At 47.9% G+C, this 21,489-nt stretch overlaps 1 protein-coding gene across 1 annotated transcript in view; it reads left to right on the top strand.

The window, feature by feature from the left end:
* Window positions 1–21,489, top strand: part of UNC5D (unc-5 netrin receptor D) — a 991,829-nt gene that overhangs the window by 396,868 nt on the left and 573,472 nt on the right. Inside the window, exon 4 of the mRNA XM_082253174.1 lies at window positions 8,677–8,780. Coding sequence (XP_082109300.1) covers window positions 8,677–8,780 — 104 coding nt within the window. The remainder of the gene's footprint in view (window positions 1–8,676; window positions 8,781–21,489) is intronic.

The raw sequence follows: 21,489 nt of genomic DNA, 5'->3' as shown, positions 1-21,489 counted from the left end.
TGTGTTTACCTGGGTTTCCTTCCACACTTCAAAGACATGATGGGAGTTTATCAGGCTCCAGTTTAAATTGGCCTTAGCCACCTTTTCTTCAAACCAAACCCAAACACTTTAGCCGCGCACTGCAACATTGAATTTTTAAGGGGGAACACTGTGGACTCTGGTGTAAAGGGGAATTCTGATGTAAGAGGGCTTCTACTCACCAAATCTCGCTCTTACATCAGAGTTTTCAGCATTCCCCCTTAAATTAGGGTTCCCAAAGCCCCCCTTACATCAGAGTCCACAGAGCACCCCTTACATCTGAGTCCCCCCTACCTTAGAGTACTCATTTGCTTGGAGGCAGAAGAGAGAAGGGAGGGAGGGGAGTCATAGACATTGGCTGGTGAGCTCACTCACCCAAGGATGAAGGCTCAGGCATCAACAATCTTCCATGATGTATCTACCGGTTGCTGAGCTTCAAACTTCCAGCCCACATATCCCTTTCCTGAGGCACAGAACGGCAGGGACTGTAGTGTGGGTTGGCAGATAGAGGTGTAGGGGTAGGGGTAGGTGGAGAAAGAGCTGATCAAGCCCCCTTTCCTCTCCTGTCCATGTATGGGGATGGGGCCCATGTGCACACCTATGCACTCGGTGGTTGTGGTACTTAGTTACTTGGAGAGCCACAGTCTATTCTGAATATTGTGTCCTGGTTTCAGGTGGTCTGAAACCTGGACACACAATACAAAACCCAAAATGTCCGGGTGAATCCTGGACGGGTGGCAACCCTAGCCCTAGTATGTGTGAATGTGAGTTAGGGACCTTAGATGGGAAGCTCCTTGAGGGCAGGGACTGATGGGAATGTATATATATATATTGGATTCATAGCAGCTAGGCACAAAGCAGCTTCTCAATCTCTGCACCAAACAACCAGGCAGATAGAGTCTTTTTGAGATTTATTGCTCAGAAAAACTAGGATATATAGGGTATAGGTTAGACCCAGGTCTAGTGCAACTTTGAACAAAGAACTCTTTGAAGTGACAATTAACCTTCTTCAGATAGGCCTCTGGAGCAGAAAATGAGAACACAGCTTCAGGGTATCTCACACTGGAGACAACCCTGAGTCAGCTGGACCCTGCTCCATGAATCTCCAGGCAAGATCCTCAACAGACTTTCTCTTGACTGTTCTCCACACTTTAGCAGTAAGCATTCAGCTCTCCCTGAGCTAGAATCATGAACATCCTCCTGCAAGCCCCAGCAGCTAGCCCAGTAGGGCAGACAGCCCCTCCAGGCTGGGTCTCTCTCCACCAGGGCAAAGAACCCTGCTGCTCTAGTTACTCTGTCAACCAGCGATTTGCTGAGGCTGCACGACCATTCATGAATGAATGGCAGGACAGCCATCAGAAATGTTGGGGCCCCTTACATAGGTTTAGGCTTGGGCCCCCCAGTGCCTGACCACCAACATTTCCCAGGGTCCATCCACTGACTGTCTGACCAAATTCATCACCTCCATCAATGAACATTCCTTCTCCACCTCCATCAGTGAGCCTCCCCTCCCCACCTCAATCAATGAGCCTTCCCTCTCCACCTCCATCAATGATCCTTCCCTCCCCACCTCCATCAATGAGCCTTTCCTCCACAACTCCATCAATGAGCCTTCCCTCCCCACCTCCATCAATGAGCCTCCCCTTCCCACTTCCATCAATGAGTCTTCCCTCCCCACCTACATTAATGAACCTTCCTTCCCCACCTCCATCAATGAGCCCCCACCCTCCCCTCCCCACTTCCATCAATGAGCCTTCTCTTCCCAACTCCATCAATGAGCCTCCCCTCCCCTCCCCTCCCCTCCCCTCCCCACTTCTATCAATGAGTCTTCCTTCCCTACCTCCATTAATGAACCTTCCTCCCCCACCCCCATCAATGAGCCTTCCCTTCCCTCCACCATCAATGAGCCTTCCCTCCCCACCCCCATTAATGAGCCTTCCCTCCCCACCTCCCTCAATGAGCCTCCACTCCCCACCTCCATCAATGAGCCTTCCCTCCCCAATTCCATCAATGAGCCTTCCCTCCCCACCCCCATCAATGAGCCTTCCCTCCCCACCTCCCTCAATGAGCCTTCACTCCCCACCTCCATCAATGAGCCTTCCCTCCCCCATCTCCATCAATGAGCCTTCTCTCCCCAACTCCATCAATGAGCCTTCCCTCCCCACCTCCATCAATGAGCCCTCCCTCCCACCTACATCAATTAGCCCTCCCTCCCACCTCCATCAATGAGCCTTCCCTTCCCTCCACCATCAATGAGCCTTCCCTCCCCAACTCCATCAATGAGCCTTCCCTCCCCAACTCCATCAATGAGCCTCCCCTCCCCTCCCCTCCCCTCCCCTCCCCTCCCCTCCCCTCCCCACTTCTATCAATGAGTCTTCCTTCCCTACCTCCATTAATGAACCTTCCTCCCCCACCTCCATCAATGAGCCTCCCCTCCCCACCCCCATCAATGAGCCTTCCCTCCCCACCCCCATCAATGAGCCTTCCCTTCCCACCCCCATCAATGAGCCTTCCCTCCCCACCTACATCAATGAGCCCTCCCTCCCACCTCCATCAATGAGCCTTCCCTTCCCTCCACCATCAATGAGCCTTCCCTCCTCACCCCCATCAATGAGCCTTCCCTCCCCACCCCCATCAATGAGCCTTCCCTCCCCACCTCCCTCAATGAGCCTCCACTCCCCACCTCCATCAATGAGCCTTCCCTCCCCAATTCCATCAATGAGCCTTCCCTCCCCACCCCCATCAATGAGCCTTCCCTCCCCACCTCCCTCAATGAGCCTTCACTCCCCACCTCCATCAATGAGCCTTCCCTCCCCACCTCCCTCAATGAGCCTTCACTCCCCACCTCCATCAATGAGCCTTCTCTCCCCACCTCCATCAATGAGCCTTCCCTCCCACCTACATCAATGAGCCCTCCCTCCCACCTCCATCAATGAGCCTTCCCTTCCCTCCACCATCAATGAGCCTTCCCTCCCCAACTCCATCAATGAGCCTTCCCTCCCTAACTCCATCAATGAGCCTTCTCTCCCCAACTCTATCAATGAACCTTCCCTCCTCCATCTCCAATAATGAGCCTTCCCTCCCCCATCTCCATCAATGAGCCTTCCTTCCCCACCTCCATCAATAAGCCTTCCCTCCCCACCTCCAATAATGAGCCTTCTCTTCCAACTCCATCAACGATCCTTCCCTCCCCATTTCCATCGATGAGCCTTCTCTCCCACTTCCATCAGTGAGCCTTCCCTCCACCCACCTCCATCAATAAGCCTTGGTCCCCCAGGACCCTGTCCCCAGTTGGCCGATTCTCCTTCCCTGTCCCACTTTTGGTCGGTCCTGACCACTGCAGACAAGGAACATCCCACAAGAGCTGCAGTGTTGGAGTTGCTCTGACCCAGTCATCTAGACACTACAATTTGATCCTTGTCACAGTTCCTCAAATCCTTACACTTGTCCATTTTTTCTTCTTTCAGCACATCAACTTCAGGGACAACATGTTCACTTTCTGCCTTATATATCCCACCCACTTTCATGTGCCATTGTCTCCAGATAATCAATCTTACCTGTCAGTGGTCAGAATGTTATGGGTGAACGGTGTATGTAAAGTGCTGTGTAAACTGTCAGAACTATATCAATACCTGGAATAATATTGACAGGGCTCAGTGTGCCCCCCCCCTCCCCCACAGTATTTAGTGCTGACCCCCCCCCCACCACATGCTGCTCCCCCATTTATTCTGTAATCAGTATGGTGAACGTATTGCAGAACGTCCCCCCTGTATGAATTCCCGGTTCCTCCGGTGGGCTCTGCAGCCTCCAGTCAATCTTCGTCGTGTCTCTGACGGGAAGATGAAATAACAGAGAACCTGAAAAAATCTTCTACCCTCCTATTACCGTCCTCCCAGGACTCCGATTTCCCATTAGAGAGTGCCGCGTCTCCAGATGCCGCCCGTAGCATTTCTCTTTAAGACGGAGATAATCCCGAGTCCCATGCGGACCGTACATTAATTTTTGGCTCACTTGGGTGCTCTGCGGCGTGCCGGCGGCTTGCTGCTCCATTGCCTTTCTATCAGAGATGAGGCCGGGACCACCGCGGCTACAAATACCTTCTGGATTCTTATCCTCATAGGAAAGACACCGGATTGTTTTCTCACTTCATGGACCCAGAAAATATTTTACTGAAAAATTCTATTTTAGGAGATTGGAGACGGCAAATCCTCACTGCCCCGTGTGATGTGTGGGTTTAAAGGGTCACTCCGCCTAGAACTGAGATTGCACTTTAGGGTAGATGCCAGCAGGTGCGATCGTTCAGGACACCTGACTGTTTTGGGGACTGCGGGGGTTCGAATTAGACGCTTTTTATATATACCTCAGAAATGCACTATATTGTCAAAAGTATTGGGACGCCTGCCTTTACACACACATGAACTTTAATGGCGTCCCAGTCTTGACTTGGGTAGCTCAGAGGTATCCATATGACTACCACATACCCCTTATAAGCTCCACCCCCTCTTTTACCCCATTAAGACACAAGGTGGAGTTAAATGGCCTTCTGGCCTTTTATTTAACAACATAAATAATAAATAACAATAAAACAAAATAACAGTAACATAAACCAAAGCTAGATGTCCCCAGATGCAGAACACCGACTCGGGGACATTACCACTTGTCTCACAGACACTACCTGACCACACCCAACCAAAGGACACCATACCAACGATGGTTCCCCACTTGTATCACACCAACAGATGTTTAACCCCATCCAAGGGGTCCCAACAGCCATCTCCTTACCTACCCCTCCAACCGACTTATCCCACAGACACTACCTGTTGTCCCACAGACACTACCTTGTCCCACAGACACTACCTTGTCCCACAGACACTACCTTGTCCCACAGACCCTACCTGACCACACCCAACCAAAGGACAGTATACCAACGATGGTTCCCCACTTGTATCACACCAACAGATTTTTAACCCCATCCAAGGGGTCCCAACAGCCATCACCTTACCTACCCCTCCAACCGACTTTCCTTATATCAGGGAGGGAGGGCGGGACGTTCATCCGATGGCTCCCCACTCCAACTGTTACCTGTACCGCCCCTTCCTACAGTCTTTTCTTCTATGCTCCTCCCCATCACCCTGTCTATTCAACCAATCCTGTCAGTAGGACTCCCACCTCTATCTTTTTTACATGAACTCTCTGCTGTCTGGTTCCCCTTCCATCCTCTAATGCCAGCCCTACGCTTCATTCGTTCCTCCTAGCCCTGGGCCTTCCTTAGTCCATAGGGTTCAATACTGAGTTGGCCCACCCTTTGCAGAGTGCAAAATCCCTGTAGCTCTGCATAGAAACCAATCAGATTCCAGGGTTTTATTGTCAGAACTTCATTGAGGAAGCTGAAGTTAGAAGCTGATTGGCTGCCATGTACAGCTGCACCAGAATTTGCACTCTCCGGTTTTAGTAAATCCTCCCCCAAAGTATTTTAAAAAGCTTACCTGCAGTGTGTTTCCTTAGGCATTCTGCACATACAGTATACTGTCAAAAGTATTGGGACACCTGCCTTTACACACACACACATGAACTTTAATGGCATCCCAGTCTTAGTCCGTAGGGTTCAATATTGAGTTGGCTCCACCCTTTGCAGCTATAACAGCTTCAACTCTTCTGGGAAGGCTGTCCACAAGGTTTAGAAGTGTCTATGGGAACTTGGGGTCCAAGAAGAACTTTGAAATTGGCTAGTAATATTGCCAAAATCCAAGTCCCTTCCCCCAGTCCTGTCTTGCTAGAACACTGTTCCTCCTGCTGAGGCTGAACCCTCCACCATATTGTGCCCTATTCCATGCCAGAGGCTTCCACACCACATTCCAGGCCTTTGACCTTTACACTATATCACCAAAAGTATTGGGACGCCGGCCTTTACACACACATGAACTTTAATGGCATCCCAGTCTTAGTCAGTAGGGTTCAATATTGAGTTGGCTCCGCCCTTTGCAGCTATAACAGCTTCAACTCTTCTGGGAAGGCCGTCCACAAGGTTTAGGAATGTCTATGGGAATGTTTCACCATTCTTCCAGAAGAGCATTTGTGAGGTCAGGCACTGATGTTGGAAGAGAAGGCCTGGCTCGCCGTCTGCGCCCACAGGCCCTGTTCACACCTGAGCGTTTTTCAGCTCGTAAAATGCTCATCTCTAAACTCTCAAAACGCCCAAAACAAATGAGCGTTTTGTTGCCTGAAGCTCTAAAAAAGTACATGAGCTTCTTTTTTGGCAGATTACAGGCTTTTTTGTTAGATGGCAATGCCTGCCTCCAAATACGCCTGGAAAACACGCAAAAAAGGCCTGAAAATCAATGGAAGAAAGCCAACAAAAAGGCCTGAAAACAATACGCTCAGGTGTGAATGGAGCCTAAGTCATCCCAAAGGTGTTCAGTCAGGTCGGGTCGGGTTGAGGTCAGGACTCTGTGCAGGTCAGTCAAGTTCCTCCACCCCAAACTCTCTCATCCATGTCTTTATGGACCTTGCTTTGTGCACTGGTGCGCAGTCATGTTGAGGGGCCATCCCCAAACTCCTCCCACAAAGTTGGGAGCGTGAAATTGTCCAAAATATCATGGTATGCTGACGCCTTAAGATTTCCCTACTAAGTGGCCAAGCCCAACCCCTGAAAAACACCACCACACCGTAATCCCCCCCTCCATCAAATGATTTGGACCAGTGCACAAAGCAAGGTAACCAGTAAGTGACAGCCGGCCCATCTGATGATGTGACACAATGCTTATGTAGTAGAATACTCAATGAATGAATACCCCATGAATGAGTACCCCATTCATCCATCCATCCATCCTTCCACTCCCCCATCTATCCATGTCTCCAACCATCTATCCGTCCTTCCACTCCCCCATACATCCATGTCTCCAACCATCCATCCATTCATCCATCCTTCCACTCCCCCATCCATCGATGTCTCCATCTATCCATGTCTCCAACCATCTATCCGTCCTTCCACTCCCCCATACATCCATGTCTCCATCCATCCATGTCTCCAACCATCCATTCATCCATCCTTCCACTCCCGCATACATCCATGTCTCCATCCATCCATGTCTCCAACCACCCATTCATCCATCTATCCTTCCACTCCCCCATCCATCTATGCCTCCATGCTTTAGAAACCCCCCACCTTTCCCCCCATAGCATTTCTAGCTGTGGCCATCTGGAGTAAGGACAGATGACTCATATAGCATTTACTTCCTGGAATCCATCTGCCCTTAGCTCAGGCATGCATGCAAGAGGTTGTGCTTAGCTGAGAAAGCCCCTCCTCCCACAAAGGCTTCTGGGATTCATGACATCATTTGGGCCTAGACCATGGGTGTCCAACCTTTTGGCTTCTCTGGGCCACATTGAGTGTAGAGAAATTTTCTCGGGCCGCATATAAAATATATACTATAGTTATGGTATATAAGTAATAAAACGCTGCTGCGCCCTTCCCGAGCTGCCACGCCCCCAGCACTAATTTAACACAACTAGTGGATGATCTCCTCCGAGGCAGCCTCTCCCTAGTTAGTTTTGAAGCCGCCGTGGCCGTGCCCCCGACTCGACTTCCTTCCCAGCAAAAAAAAATAAAAAATTGTCAGGGGGCAGTGGGCCGCATTGCCTGCAGTTCTGGGCCGCATGCGGCCCCCGGGCCACAGGTTGGACATGCCTGGCCTAGACCAAAGACCAGGAAGACACTGTAGAAATGTAAAAAAAAATGTAAGCACGTAAATCTACTCTCCCTTCCTATCTATGTACTAATGATGGCAGGATAAGGATTAAAGTGATTGAAAAGGCAGAAGGTGCATTCTGTGTATGAAGGTAAAAAAAACTTCTTTGTGCAGCAGTCCTCCTAGCCCCCCTAATACTTACCTGAGCCCCCTCTGATCCAGCCAGGTACACGAGAGCTTTGGATCTCCAGGGACTTGCACTCCTGATTGGCTTTTGGCAGCAGTTGGAGCTATTGGCTCCCGCTGCTGTCAATCACAGCAAGTGAGCTAATGAGGAGATGGAGGGGCGGGGCCTAGTCTCAGAAGTGTGCCTGCTTGGGTGCCCTCACATTGTGGGGGCACTTGGCAGAAGGGAGGAGCCAGGAGCGCCAGTATGGGACCTCTGAAGAGGAGGATCAGGGCTGCTCTGTGCAAAACCATTACAGAGCTGGGAAGTAAAACACGTTTGTTAATTTAATACAAAGAAAAACGAGGGTTTAGTAACATTTTAAATGTTGATTGAGAGAGTTTAGTTTCACTTTCATAAATCCTGTAGCTGGTGACAAAGGGTCCAGTACTGTCCTCCCTACAGCTGATTTTTCTCTGGGGCTGCCATCTTGGATTTGGGCACCAGCTGGTGACTTCCTTCTGACTCACATCCGGCTATCCAATGTCCATTCCCAGTGGTGTAGGGGGACTGACCCTGGGTGGGGGACCGGCCAAGGAAACATCCTCACCAAGCCAAGGACTGACCAAGTAGAAGCGGGTACCATCAAAAAGAGGTACCCCCCCCCCCCCCATGTAGATAGAAGTGGGAGGGGAACAGAACGAGGGCATCTTTAGGGAATTTTCGCTTTAGTTGGTTCCTTGACCAGCTTGTTTCCATCTCATCCAGGACCAGGCTGTTCATTTTTCCTATCTATCTCTGCAGATCTGAGGAAAAATTTTGAGCAAGACCCACAAGGAAAAGAAGTCCCCATCGAAGGAATGATTGTCCTGCACTGCCGACCGCCAGAGGGAGTGCCCACAGCTGAGGTTTGTACTGAGAACTTGCTGAATTCAGATAGAGATGACGGCACGTCTGATGTGAGTGCATTTTATAGAAGTCTTTAGAGAGCAATCCAATGATGTAACGAGAGAAATCATTCAGTGAATGGCTAATGCAGGAAACATTACAATGTACTAAAGAGAAAAACTGCATTTACCTTCACGCCGGCCCATCTGATGATGTGGCACAATGCTTGTGCAGTAGAGTACCCCATGAATGAGAACATGATGACTGAGTACCCCATGAATGAGAACATGATGACTGAGTACCCCATGAATGAGAACATGATGACTGAGTACCTGATGAATAAGTACATGATGACTGAGTACCCGATGAATGAGTACCCCATGAATTAGTACCCCAGGAATGAGTAATAGATGAATGAGTACCCAATGAATGAGTACCCCATGAATTAGTACCCCAGGAATGAGAACTAGATGAATGAGTACCCAATGAATGAGTACCCCACGAATGAGAACTAGATGAATGAGTACCCTATGAATGAACACATGATGAATGAGTACCCCATGAATGAGTACATGATGAATAAGTACCTGATGACTGAATACCCCATGAATTAGTACCCCATGAATTAGTACCCCAGGAATGAGTAATAGATGAATGAGTACCCAATGAATGAGTACCCCAGGAATGAGAACTAGATGAATGATTACCCTATGAATGAACACATGATGAATGAGTACCCCATGAATAAATACCCAATTTAATGAGAACCCCATGAATGAGTACCTGAATAATGTATACCTAATGAATGAGTACCTGATTAATGAGTACCCCATGAATGAGTACCACGTGAATGAGTACCCCATGAACGAGTACTCCATGAACGAGTACCCCGTGAATGAGTACCCCATGATTGAGTACCTGATTAATGAGTTCCCCATTAATGAGTACCCCATGGCCCCCCGGAATGCATGATGAGGGTACAGTACAGAGTTTCCCATCAAAAGACAATTGCAGACATCTTTAAGGCTTAAAGGGTCCTGATGAAGCAGAGTATCCCGTGAAATGCGTAAACTGACTATAGATCTCATGGTATCCTTGTCTGAGTATTTTTTGTATCGCATTTTAATACCTCTGTAGACCTTTGTAGGCAATTTTTAATATGTCATTTTGTGATAAAATACTATGTACATTTTAATGGATTTTGTTTATTGATCCTGATTTTCACTATCAGAGGCATAATTAAAGTCCTCATTATTCCCATTGTGGTATATAAGGTATCCCAGGAGGGTGCAGACAATACATATGTTATTATTGCCTATGCATGAGATATTGAAGTCTGGGGATGTGTTTATTAAAAAATATATTTAAAAAAAATAAATAAATACAATTATTTGATTATGTGGAGGGGAATGATAGAAAATATTTAACGTGAATTATATTACCCCTTAATTCTCTATAGCTGTGGGATCCCCAATACTCCTCCTATTGCTGTTTTGATGATGTTGCCGGTGTTGGTATTCTTGACAATTTCATTTTTTTGGTGATTATTTTGGTTTCTAATGTAAATTTTATGCAACCCACTTCAACCAGACTTGACAGAGCACCTCACACGTGAACTGGGTATGTCTGCTTCTGGAATCCTGTATTCTGTAACTTCCTCACCCTCCAATAATGTATCACCAGCAGTGGCGGCCGGCCGATAGGGGGCGCAGGGGCACCGCCCCCCCCCCAAAAAAAAGGAGAAGATTAAAAAAAAAAATTGTCTATTTTTCACCCACTAGGGGCGCCGGACTTAGTGCTGGGTATGGGGGGGGGGGTGGGGTTTTTGACCCCACCGTCGGCTGGCAGAGGCGCCGATTGATGCTCTTCTGGGGGTCATCGGGGTGCAGAGCATTGCGCCCCGACACTCCCCACTTTTCTGATGTCCAGGCTGTGATTGGTCCTGACTCCAGCCTGGACCAATTACAGTAGGACATGGACCTTGTGACGTGACGCGTGGGGGGCGGTGCACCGCCCCGGCGTCACGATCACCTTCTGGCTTCCGTTCATTGCCCGGCGCAGAGAGGAGTGTCAGAGAGGAGAGGACGGAGACAGAGCTGAGCGAGTTTTTAGTTACATCTTTGTTACATTTTACACAACATTATTTAAACAACACAATCACTTTGTTACATTTGTTTCATTATATATGTCATTGATAGTTTATCAGTCTATTGATTTATATATATTTTTAATACTCATTTTTGCACAGGAATATTCGGTCTCTACACATATATATAATTTCCAGCGTGCAGGATTACTTTTATAAATTTGTTGATCTTATACAGTTTTATCTAACTAGGTTCATCAGTTGGGAATTGCAGTCTCTAGGTTTTTTATTTACACTGGCACCTTAAAAATTAATATAGTCTGATTAAATTAGTCCATCAAAAAAATGATAATAAATATAAATTATTTGAGCTTGAATTGGGTCTAAATAGAATTTGCGCTCGTTTTTTACACTTCCCAAGATAGGAGTGACTTTATGTGAAAGACAACAGGAAGTTTACAGTAGGAGGTTTCGGAATCCTTCTCCTTGGTTACAAACAGAAGAGAAAAGGGGTTCCCAGATCGTTAGGAACCGGGCTGGGCTGCGGCATTGTACCTACCTATACCTGGCTGAGGAGATAGGCCTATGGTCAAGGTAGGCTGTTGACCTAATTCAAGTTGGGCTGTTGTGCTAATTTAAAGTTCTATTCAGAAGGGTTAGGTAAAGGGTTTGAATGTCTTGTAGTATAATCATCCAGGATCACGTAAGGGAATTGTAAGAATGGCCAATGAGTCTTCCTGATACATTTCAGATGAAGTCAGATTTTGCAGAAGGCTTCTGGGGCAGACCAGGGCAGCAAGTGTGTGGGTGAGGCCTACTTGCCCTGCAGGGGAGGTGACCTTTTCCTGTGTGTGCTTATCATTGCCTGGGACCAGGCGGGGCCCCGTTCATGTAAAACTCAAACATTATGGCAGTACCCCGGCCGTACACTGTGTGCAGTAGTTAAAGATACGTAGTGAAGCATCTTGTCCCATGTCACTACACACCTTGCTTGTTGGTGTTTGCATTTAGGAGGGACACCGCAGAGCTTACACCCTCTCCACCGGTTCAGCATACCTCTGCCACCTCAATCCAAGTGACATAATAGGGCAGACCTCATGCATGCTCTCACCTAACTCCTTCTCTCTCCCGTACCATGCAGCCAGATACACCGCGGGCTTGGTCCTGGTTATTTTGGGGGGAACCGAGTGCTAGGGAAGGAGCCCTCATCATGGAGGACCTGTCACCTACACCAGGTACCAAGCTTTGTGCCCGGCTGCTATGTACTTTGCACCAGTTATTGGTTACCCATAGCAACTGCATTCCTCCTCCAACTTGTCTTGCCGAGTTAACCTTTTGTAGTGGCCTTGCTTCATACCCCATTGTGCTTTACAGGCCTAGTTCTTTTGGTGCACCAAATTCTACCATGCACCCCTTGAATGGCTTCAGACCAGCCTCAGAATGTTTGAAACTTTACTAAAGCTTTCAATGACAAAGTCCATTGCAATACATCTCAGTGCAACATCATTTCAACCCTAACTGTCTATGTTGAAGCTGCCCAGGCATACCTTGGAAAGGCGAGAGTCCAATATTGGAAGCCTCCAGACATTTGGCCGTTCCTCCGATATTTTGGTGTCCGGAGGAACTTCTGATTGCAGCAGCCTCTTCTTAAGATCCCATTTCTGTTGCAGCCTGAAGTGGGAAAAGAGCGAGCCCCTGGACCGATCGTTTCCCCTGTTTTATAACACAGAGAAGTAAGCCAAGACCCAAAAAGCCTGGGAAAGGAGTAAGTTCCCCGTTAACCCCTTCCCAGCCAGGGCAGGCCAAATGGCTTGTTATCGCAAAACACACATCTATAGGCAGGGCTTTTTTTCTCCCCACCTCTGAGTCACTCCTCGTCTCCGCCCCCTACCCATCTCCGAGCACCGACCCTTGGTTTCACCCACTACCCACCTCCGAGCACCATCCCTTGGCTCCACCCCCTGCCCACCTCCTAGCACCATCCCTTGGCTCCACCCCCTGCCCACCTCCGAGCACCATCCCTTGGCTCCACCCCCTGCCCACCTCCGAGCACCATCCCTTGGTTGCACCCCCTGCCCACCTCTGAGCACCATCCCTTGGTTCCACCCCCTGCCCACCTCCAAGCACCATCCCTTGGTTCCACCCCCTGCCCACCTCCGAGCACCATCCCTTGGTTCCACCCCCTACCAACCTCCGAGCACCATCCCTTTGTTACACCCCCTACCCACCTCTCAGCACCATGCCTTGGTAACACCCCCTACCCCCCTCTGAGCACCATCCCTTGGTTCCACCCCCTACCCACCTCCCAGCACCATGCCTTGGTTACACCCCCTACCCCCCTCTGAGCACCATCCCTTGGTTCCACCCCCTACCCACCTCCCAGCACCATGCCTTGGTTACACCCCCTACCCACCTCCGAGCACCATCCCTTTGTTACACCCCATACCCACCTCCCAGCGCCATGCCTTGGTCACACCCCCTACCCCCCTCTGAGCACCATCCCCTACCCACCTCCCAGCACCACCTAATTTAGAGAATAAAGAAGCAAGTATCATTTTGTTGTGCTAAGCAGTTTGTATGGAATTCGTTAATAGTAACAAGAAAAGCAGTAAAATAGATCCCCTGGAATCAGCAATAATCGACCACCCCCCAACAATAGATCCCCCAGCAACAATAAATTCCTCCACTGTAACAATAGCCCCACCCACAACAAAATGCCCTCCAGCAACAATAGATTTACCCCAGCAACAATAGATCCCCCAGCAGCCAGCATCAATAGGCCCTTCAGCTCACCCCACTGACCCCAGCACCCCTTTACCATTGCATACATTCAGACTGGAGGTTCCGGAACTGCGTTCCCCCGCGTTCCCGCTGAAAAAAAGCCCTGTCTATAGGCAACCTGCCTACAAGCGGTCAAGTGGAAGTAGGATTGGCCCCCCTCACGGATCCTGTAGCAGCATTCCTAGGGCTTGTATTGATGGCCTTTGGCATCAATTTGTCATCAATGTGAGCTCATCCAGAGTATTTGTCCTGCAGTTGACTTCCTTCTCACATGCATTTCGCCAAGAGCTTGCGCACGAAAGAAAACGCATACGTAAGTCGCGCCCGCAAATGAAAGCGCTGTTCAAACCACACATATGAGGTATCACCAGAGCGAGAGCAATAATTCTAAAAAAAAAAAAAATACTCTGTAACTCTAAACTGGTAACCATTAAAAATGTTAAAGCGTCGCCTATGGAGATTTTCATGGTCCGTAGTTTGTCGCCATTCCACAAGTGTGCGCATTTTTAAATGGTAACAAGTTAGGTATCTATTTACTCGGCATAACATCATCTTTCACAATATACAAACAATTGGGCTAACTTTACTGTTTAGATTTTTAAATGCAGTGAAATGTGATTTTTCAAATTTTTTCCAAAATAATGGCGTTTTAAAGACCGCTGCGCAAATACCGTGTGACAAAAAATATTGCAACGGCCGCCATTTTATTCTCCCGAGTCTTTTGGTAAAAAAATATATATACATAATGTTTGGGGGTTCTAAGTAATTTTCTTGCTAAAAATACTGATTTTAACCGGTTGCCGACCGCTACAAGTACATTTACTGCGGCGGTCAGCCCCGGCCAGGCAGAGTGACGTATGGGTACGTCACTCGCCTGTCACTGACTTGTGAGCCAATAGCGGGCGGGCGCCCGCCGCAGCTCGTTCACTTACAAGTCAGTGCGTGTGACCGGCGGACCCGATCGTCCGCCGGTCACTCACGATCGCTCCGGTGAAGGGAGAAAGGCAAGCGGCTTATGTAAACAAGCCGCCTGTCATTCTCCCTGGTGTAAAAATGGAGATCAGACGGTTCTACTATGTAGAACTGTTGATCTCTGTTTTTACACCAATACCCATGTCCAACTACAGTTAGAAACACGCCCCTAGGACACACTTAAACCCTCCCTCTCCAAAAAAATTAACCCCTTCCCTGCCAGTGTCATTTTTGCAGTAACAGTGCATATTTATAGCACTGATTACTGCAGTAATGTCACTGGTACCCCCAAAAGTGTCAAAAATGTCAGTCAAGGGTCCGATCTGTCCGCCGCAATGTCGCAGTCCCGCAAAAAAAAACGCAGATCGCCGCCATTACTCGTTAAAAAAAAAAAAACACCAAAAATGACAGAAATCTTTCCCTTTGTTAGTAAACGCGATAACTTTTGTGCAAACCAATCAAAATACGCTTTTTGCAATTTTTTTTACCAAACATATGTAGCATAAAACAAATTGGCCGGAAATGTTAAAAAATTTAGATTTTTACATTTTTTTTTGGGGAATTTCATATAAAAAAATGTGAATAATATTGCTATTTTTGCAAAATTGTCGCTCTTTTTTTGTTTATAGCGCATGATCAAAAATCGCACAGGTGATCAAATACCACCAAAAGAAAGCTCTGTTTGTGGGAAAAAAAGGACGTCAAATTTGTTTAGGTACAGCGTCGCACGACCGTGCAATTGTCCGTTAAAGTCAAGCAGTAAAAAATCGCAAAAAAAACCCCTGGTCAGGAAGGGGGAAAAATCTTCCGGGGCTTAAGTGGTTAACCACTTCTGGACCAGAAGGATTTGCCCCCTTAATGACCAGGTCATTTTTTGCTTTTTTTCCCCACAAATAGAACTTTATTTTGGTGGTATTTGATCACCTGTGCGATTTTTATTTTTTGCGCTATAAGCAAAAAAAGAGCGACAAATCTGAAAAAAAAAAACTATATTTTTGACATTCTGCTATATAACATCCCCCCCCCCCCCCCCAAAAAAAAAAAAGTTTAAAAATCAAAATGTTTTAACATTTTAGACCAATTTGTGTTCTGATACATATTTTTGTTAAAAAAATTGCAATAAGCGTATTTTGATTGGTTTGCGCAAAAGTTATTGCATTTACTAACTACGGGAAAGATTTATATTATATTGCAATGACCGCCATTTTATTCTCCAGAGTCTTTGCTAAAAAAATATACATATATAATGTTTGGGGGTTCTAAGTACCGTATTTATCAGCGTATGACACGCATCTCAATTTCAGGAAAAACGTTTAAATTTGAAATAAATAGCTTTGATCTCAGAACTTTTTTTTTTATAAATCAAATGCAGCCTCATCAGTGCAGTGTCCATGAATGCAGCCTCGCCAGCACATTGACAATAAATGCAGTCTCGCCAGCGCAGTGTCCTCTATTGCAGCCTCGCCAGCGCAGTGACCTCTATCGCAGCCTCACCAGCGCAGTGTCCTCTATTGCAGCCTCGCCAGCGCAGTGTCCTCTATTGCAGCCTCGCCAGCGCAGTGTCCTCTATTGCAGCCTCGCCAGCGCAGTGACCTCTATTGCAGACTCGCCAGCGCAGTGTCCTCTATCGCAGCCTCACCAGCGCAGTGTCCTCTATTGCAGACTCGCCAGCGCAGTGTCCTCTATTGCAGCCTCGCCAGCGCAGTGTCCTCTATTGCAGCCTCGCCAGCGCAGTGACCTCTATTGCAGCCTCACCAGCGCAGTGTCCTCTATTGCATCCTCACCAGCGCAGTGTCCTCTATTGCAGACTCACCAGCGCAGTGTCCTCTATTGCATCCTCACCAGCGCAGTGTCCTCTATTGCAGACTCACCAGCGCAGTGTCCTCTATTGCAGCCTCACCAGCGCAGTGTCCTCTATTGCATCCTCACCAGCGCAGTGTCCTCTATTGCAGACTCACCAGCGCAGTGTCCTCTATTGCAGACTCACCAGCGCAGTGTCCTCTATTGCAGACTCACCAGCGCAGTGTCCTCTATTGCAGACTCACCAGCGCAGTGTCCTCTAATGCAGCCTCGCCAGCGCAGTGACCCCTATTGCAGCCTCGCCAGCCCAGTGTCCTCTAATATAGCCTCGCCAGTGCAGTGACCTCTATTGCAGCCTCGCCAGCGCAGTGACCTCTATCGCAGCCTCGCTAGTGCAGTGTCTTTGAATGCAGCCTCGCCAGCGCAGTGTCCTCTATTGCAGCCTCGCCAGCACAGTGTCCTCTAATGCAGCCTCGCCAGAGCAGTGACCTCTATTACAGCCTCGCCAGTGCAGTGTCCTCTATTGCAGCCTCGCCAGCTTAGTGTCCTCTATTGCGGCCTCGCCAGCTTAGTGTCCTCTATTGCAGCCTCGCCAGCTTAGTGTCCTCTATTGCGGCCTCGCCAGCGCAGTGTCCTCTATTGCAGCCTCGCCAGCGCAGTGTCCTCTATTGCAGCCTCGCCAGCGCAGTGTCCTCTATTGCAGCCTCGCCAGTGCCACTGCACAGAGCGGCGACGGGGCAGGCCGAGGAGTGGGAGGAGGAGCGGCCGCTGTCATCTGAAGTCCCGTCGCCTATGATAGACGTCACACGTCCCGGCCACTGTGCTGTCTATAATAGGAGGCGGGACTTCCTATGACAGCGACCGCTCGTCCTTCCTTCTCCTCGGCCCGACCCGCCCCCCTTTGCCTCTCGGCGCTGCCTGGGTTTTATTTATTTTTATATATATATCGGCGTATAACATGCACTGCTGCTTTGTCCTCCATTTTTAGGAGGAAAAAGTGCGTGTTATACGCCGATAAATACGGTAATTTTCTAGCTAAAAATACAGATTTTTACTTGTAAGCAGCAAGTGTCAGAAATGGGCTCGGTCCAGAAGTGGTTAAAGCAAAGCCCTTCCTTTACTCCCTTCATACAAAGTGCGAGTTTATTTTACCGTCTCAGTCCACTTTCTGTCAGAGTCGGCTCCTTTTATGAGAAATATCAGTGATCTGAAAGTGCTGATAGCGAGCGGTCAGACGTATTGATGAGCGATGCCGATGGCTTCACTTTACTGAAACTTGACATTTCTGTAGCTGAAAGCTAACAAGATGCTATAAGATGTTATTAATTATTCATCAATGTAACGTTTATAGGGCAGACTTCTTATCGCGTCTCCCCGTCTTCTCAGGATTTTACCTTTTGGACTTCATAAACTTTTCATTTCTTTCGCGGCCCGAAATGTATTGAAATGTATCGATCATCTATTGTGTATTCACCTTCATTAACCTGATCATGTTCTTGAAGCTCAGTTTGTTGGATTTAGGAGCTCGCAATCCGCGTTTATCCGGCTAATAAAGTAGAATTATACATTGTACACCTAAAGGATCTGCTGAAGCAAGAACTTTTCATTTTTTTTTGAAAATCAGGATATTTCTTTGATTTGCTCTCTTTGATCTTCTCTCTGAGGTTGTAGGGTGTGTTTGTTTGATCTGAGAGCATGCAAAGGATGAGAGAAGGTGGATGTAGAATTACCCCGGTGGTGGGGACCAGAAGTTGGAGTTTAAAGTATAACTGAAGGCACATCTTTTCTTTTTAGTTTTGGATAGGTGGGAGATGGATTAGAACCCCTGTCAGATATTTATTGCTGTCGGTACTCCTGTTGGGGAGATTCACCCTCTCCATTTGTCATGTGTAATGGATAAACTGGCCCCCTGACTGGGTACCTCCGTTGACGGATGCTCCTAGTTCTTCCCGAGGGCTCCAAGCACTCCACCAGACACCATAACCACCACAGACGCCACGAACCGCCGCAGCTTGGTTGGGGTCTCGACGTCTCCTACCTACCCTAGACCTACGACAAGGCTCCAGGTTCCAGTGGGTGAACCTCTCTTTCCCAAGAGAGTGAAGCAGGAACAGGAACAAACTCTTACAAGAGCTTAGCGATTATCCAAAGGAGTATGAAGAGCATAGCAATCCCTTGTAGCATATTCCCCCAATAAGAAACAGGACTCTAGATTGAGGGTGAAGTAGAACTCAAGGTTTTAATGGCACAGCTGCTCTTTTATACAGTTTTCCTCCACAAGGTTACCGCCCAGGTGGACCTTGTGGGGAACGGGACATGAAATTCACAATCCAATAAAAACAGAGTTTTACACTCAGTCACTCCCATACAGTGTACACAATCCCTCCCCTCTGCCTGATTACATTATCATGTGCAGATGAAATTGTATACAGAACTAGAATTAACCTGAACTAATTATTGAGAGATATTGTTGATAAATATTACTCTCCCATTTGAAGTTATGCAAACCATATTCTCAGTGTCCATTAAGTATTTGTCTTTCACTCCCAGTGACGGTGAGTACCGGCACATCATGTTTACTGTTACCACCAAAACTGAAAGTAAAAGAAAATCCAAAATGTTGGGTTGTCCCCCAGAACAGTAATGGGGGGGGGGGGGGGGATTGGATCACTAGTTCTGGTAACATCCAGCAGTTCCCTCACTTTGAAGGGATTTCCTCCCCCGATTGTCAGAATTATCATCTGTATCAGATTTAAAGTGGTTGTAAACTTCTGAAATGAAAAATGAACAAAGCATATCCTTTTATAGAGTGTACCTTTCCCTATCCAAAGCACTAAGTGTGATCTCTGTCTGTACACTAATTCCATTTCTATCTGCATGAGCCACTTCCGACAGTCTTTGTCGACAATAAGGAATCCCAGCACTGCTCCACCGCCAGCATACAGCTGGTGATTGACAGCCTTAGCTGTGCATGTTACTTATGAGACTATATAGAGGGGATGTGTCCATTCACTCCACTCAGGTCTCAGATTACACCCAGAATCTTGCTCTATGCTGTGCAGTGTGTGACATCAGACCCATGCCCCACCCCCCTGCTGTCAGGGGTGTAGTGGCAGAGCCTGACTTGTAGAGGAATGTCTCACCGGGTATCCGGCGGGACACAGGTTCACCAGAGGCGTGGAATCTAAGTGCTAGCCGGTTTTCACCAGGGCCCCAGATGGTGGGGATGGACTTGACTGCGTGCTAACACCAGGTCGTGGTCCTCAGGATTCCGCGGTCGAGCCAGGAGCAGGTCCAGGACCAATAGCCGGTAACAGGTAAGCAGATCAGGATGAGACAGAAGAATAGTCAAGACAAGCTGGGTCAGATGATCAGGAACAGCAGATAATATCAGATACAGGGAACATGAGAGCTGAAGATCACACAGCAAAGATTTAGTGTGATTACTGGCTTTAAATAGGATGCTTGGCGCCAAAGAGGATTGTGTGCGCATGCTCGATCACGCGAACGCGAGATAGCCGCAAACTATCTCAAGGTAGCCTCAGCGTATGCGCATGCGCATAGGCGTTCGCGGTTAGCAGCGCCAGTGCGCCTGCGCATGGTAGCGAATCCCTGACACCTGCCTTCTGGAGCTCAGAAATGCTGTGCAAATTCTAGACTTGGAATGGCTGTAGAGGAGAGAGGGATGAAGGTAAGCAGGTATAACTTATGTAGTAAGTGTATCACCTGAGGATAGCCCCTTCATTGGGTATATGGGTGGGTTTACAACCACTTTAGGGACTGAAAGTCTATGCAATGTGTTTAGAAGCAGAGAAAATGGGTCATCACTATGAATGTTGACCCCTAGCCCCCCTCCCCAATGAGGGTGGGAATGTGACAAAATAGGAAATGCGGATAAAGGAATGTAAATATAGAAGTTGGTTGGATGAACCATGAGGATGGGAGGAGACTGTACAATGCACCAAAATTGGAGAAAGTTCTAATTGTGAAAAGAAGACATAGACAGTTCTAAGAGATTTCAGATCCATTGTAATACAGAAACTTTCTTTTCATCCCTCTAAAACTTTCTAAAAGATGAATGGACTGTATACAGAACATGTATGGGAATATTCCACCACATACAGGGACACGGCCAGGATGTTGGGAGTGATTAATAGTTCTGGATTCAGTGGAAAGTCTACAGTAATAGAAAATCCAGAAGAGTTCTTGGTATAAAACACATATTTATACCACAACCCCGCCCATGGAGCCTAGATTTTATGAATAGAATTATTGCCGCCTTACATTTGGAAATGTCAGGAATGGTAATCTGGGAATGTTTGAGTATAATATTGGTAAAATTTCTCAAAAAACTTAAGCTGGAAGATTTTAAGAATCCTATAACTTCTAATAACACTGAAGTTATCACTCTGTGAAGTCATCTGTCTATACCAGACTTTCCCAAACTTTCTAACATGGGACCTCAGTCATGGAGGATGGAGGACCTCAGTCATGGGGGATGGAGGACCTCATTAATGGGAGATGAAGGAGCTCAGTTATGGGGGATGAGGAGCTCAGCTATGGGGGATGGAGGAGCTCAGTTATGGGGGATGGAGGAGCTCAGTTATGGGGGTGGGGGACCTCAGTTATGGGGGATGGGGGACCTCAGTTATGGGGGATGGGGGACCTCATTAATGGGAGATGAAGGAGCTTAGTTATGGGGAATGGGGGACCTCAGTTGTGGGGGATGGAGGAGCTCAGTTAAGGGGGGGGCTCAGGTATGGGGGGTGGGGGACCATAGATATGCAGGATGGAGGACCTCGGTTATAGGGGGATGGAGGGGCTTAGTAATGGGGGGGGGGTAGAGGAGCTCAGTTATGGGGGTGGGGGACTTCACTTATGGGGATTAGAGGATCTCATTATTGGGGCATAGAGGAGCTCAGTTATGGGGGATGGAGGAGCTGAGTTTTGGGGGATTGAAGAGCTCGGGTATGGGGGATGAATAAGCTCAGTTATGGGGGATGGAGGAGCTCAGTTATGGGGGTTGGAGGAGCTCAGTTATGGGGGATGGAGGACCTCAGTTTATCGGGGATGGAGGAGCTCAGTTTTGG

This window comes from Pelophylax lessonae (assembly GCF_965119305.1).
Source record: "Pelophylax lessonae genome assembly, chromosome: 4".
NCBI classification, from domain to species: Eukaryota; Metazoa; Chordata; class Amphibia; order Anura; family Ranidae; genus Pelophylax; species Pelophylax lessonae.
The sequence above is the reverse complement of the archived record's forward strand: the minus strand, read 5'-3'. Positions and strand labels throughout refer to the sequence as shown.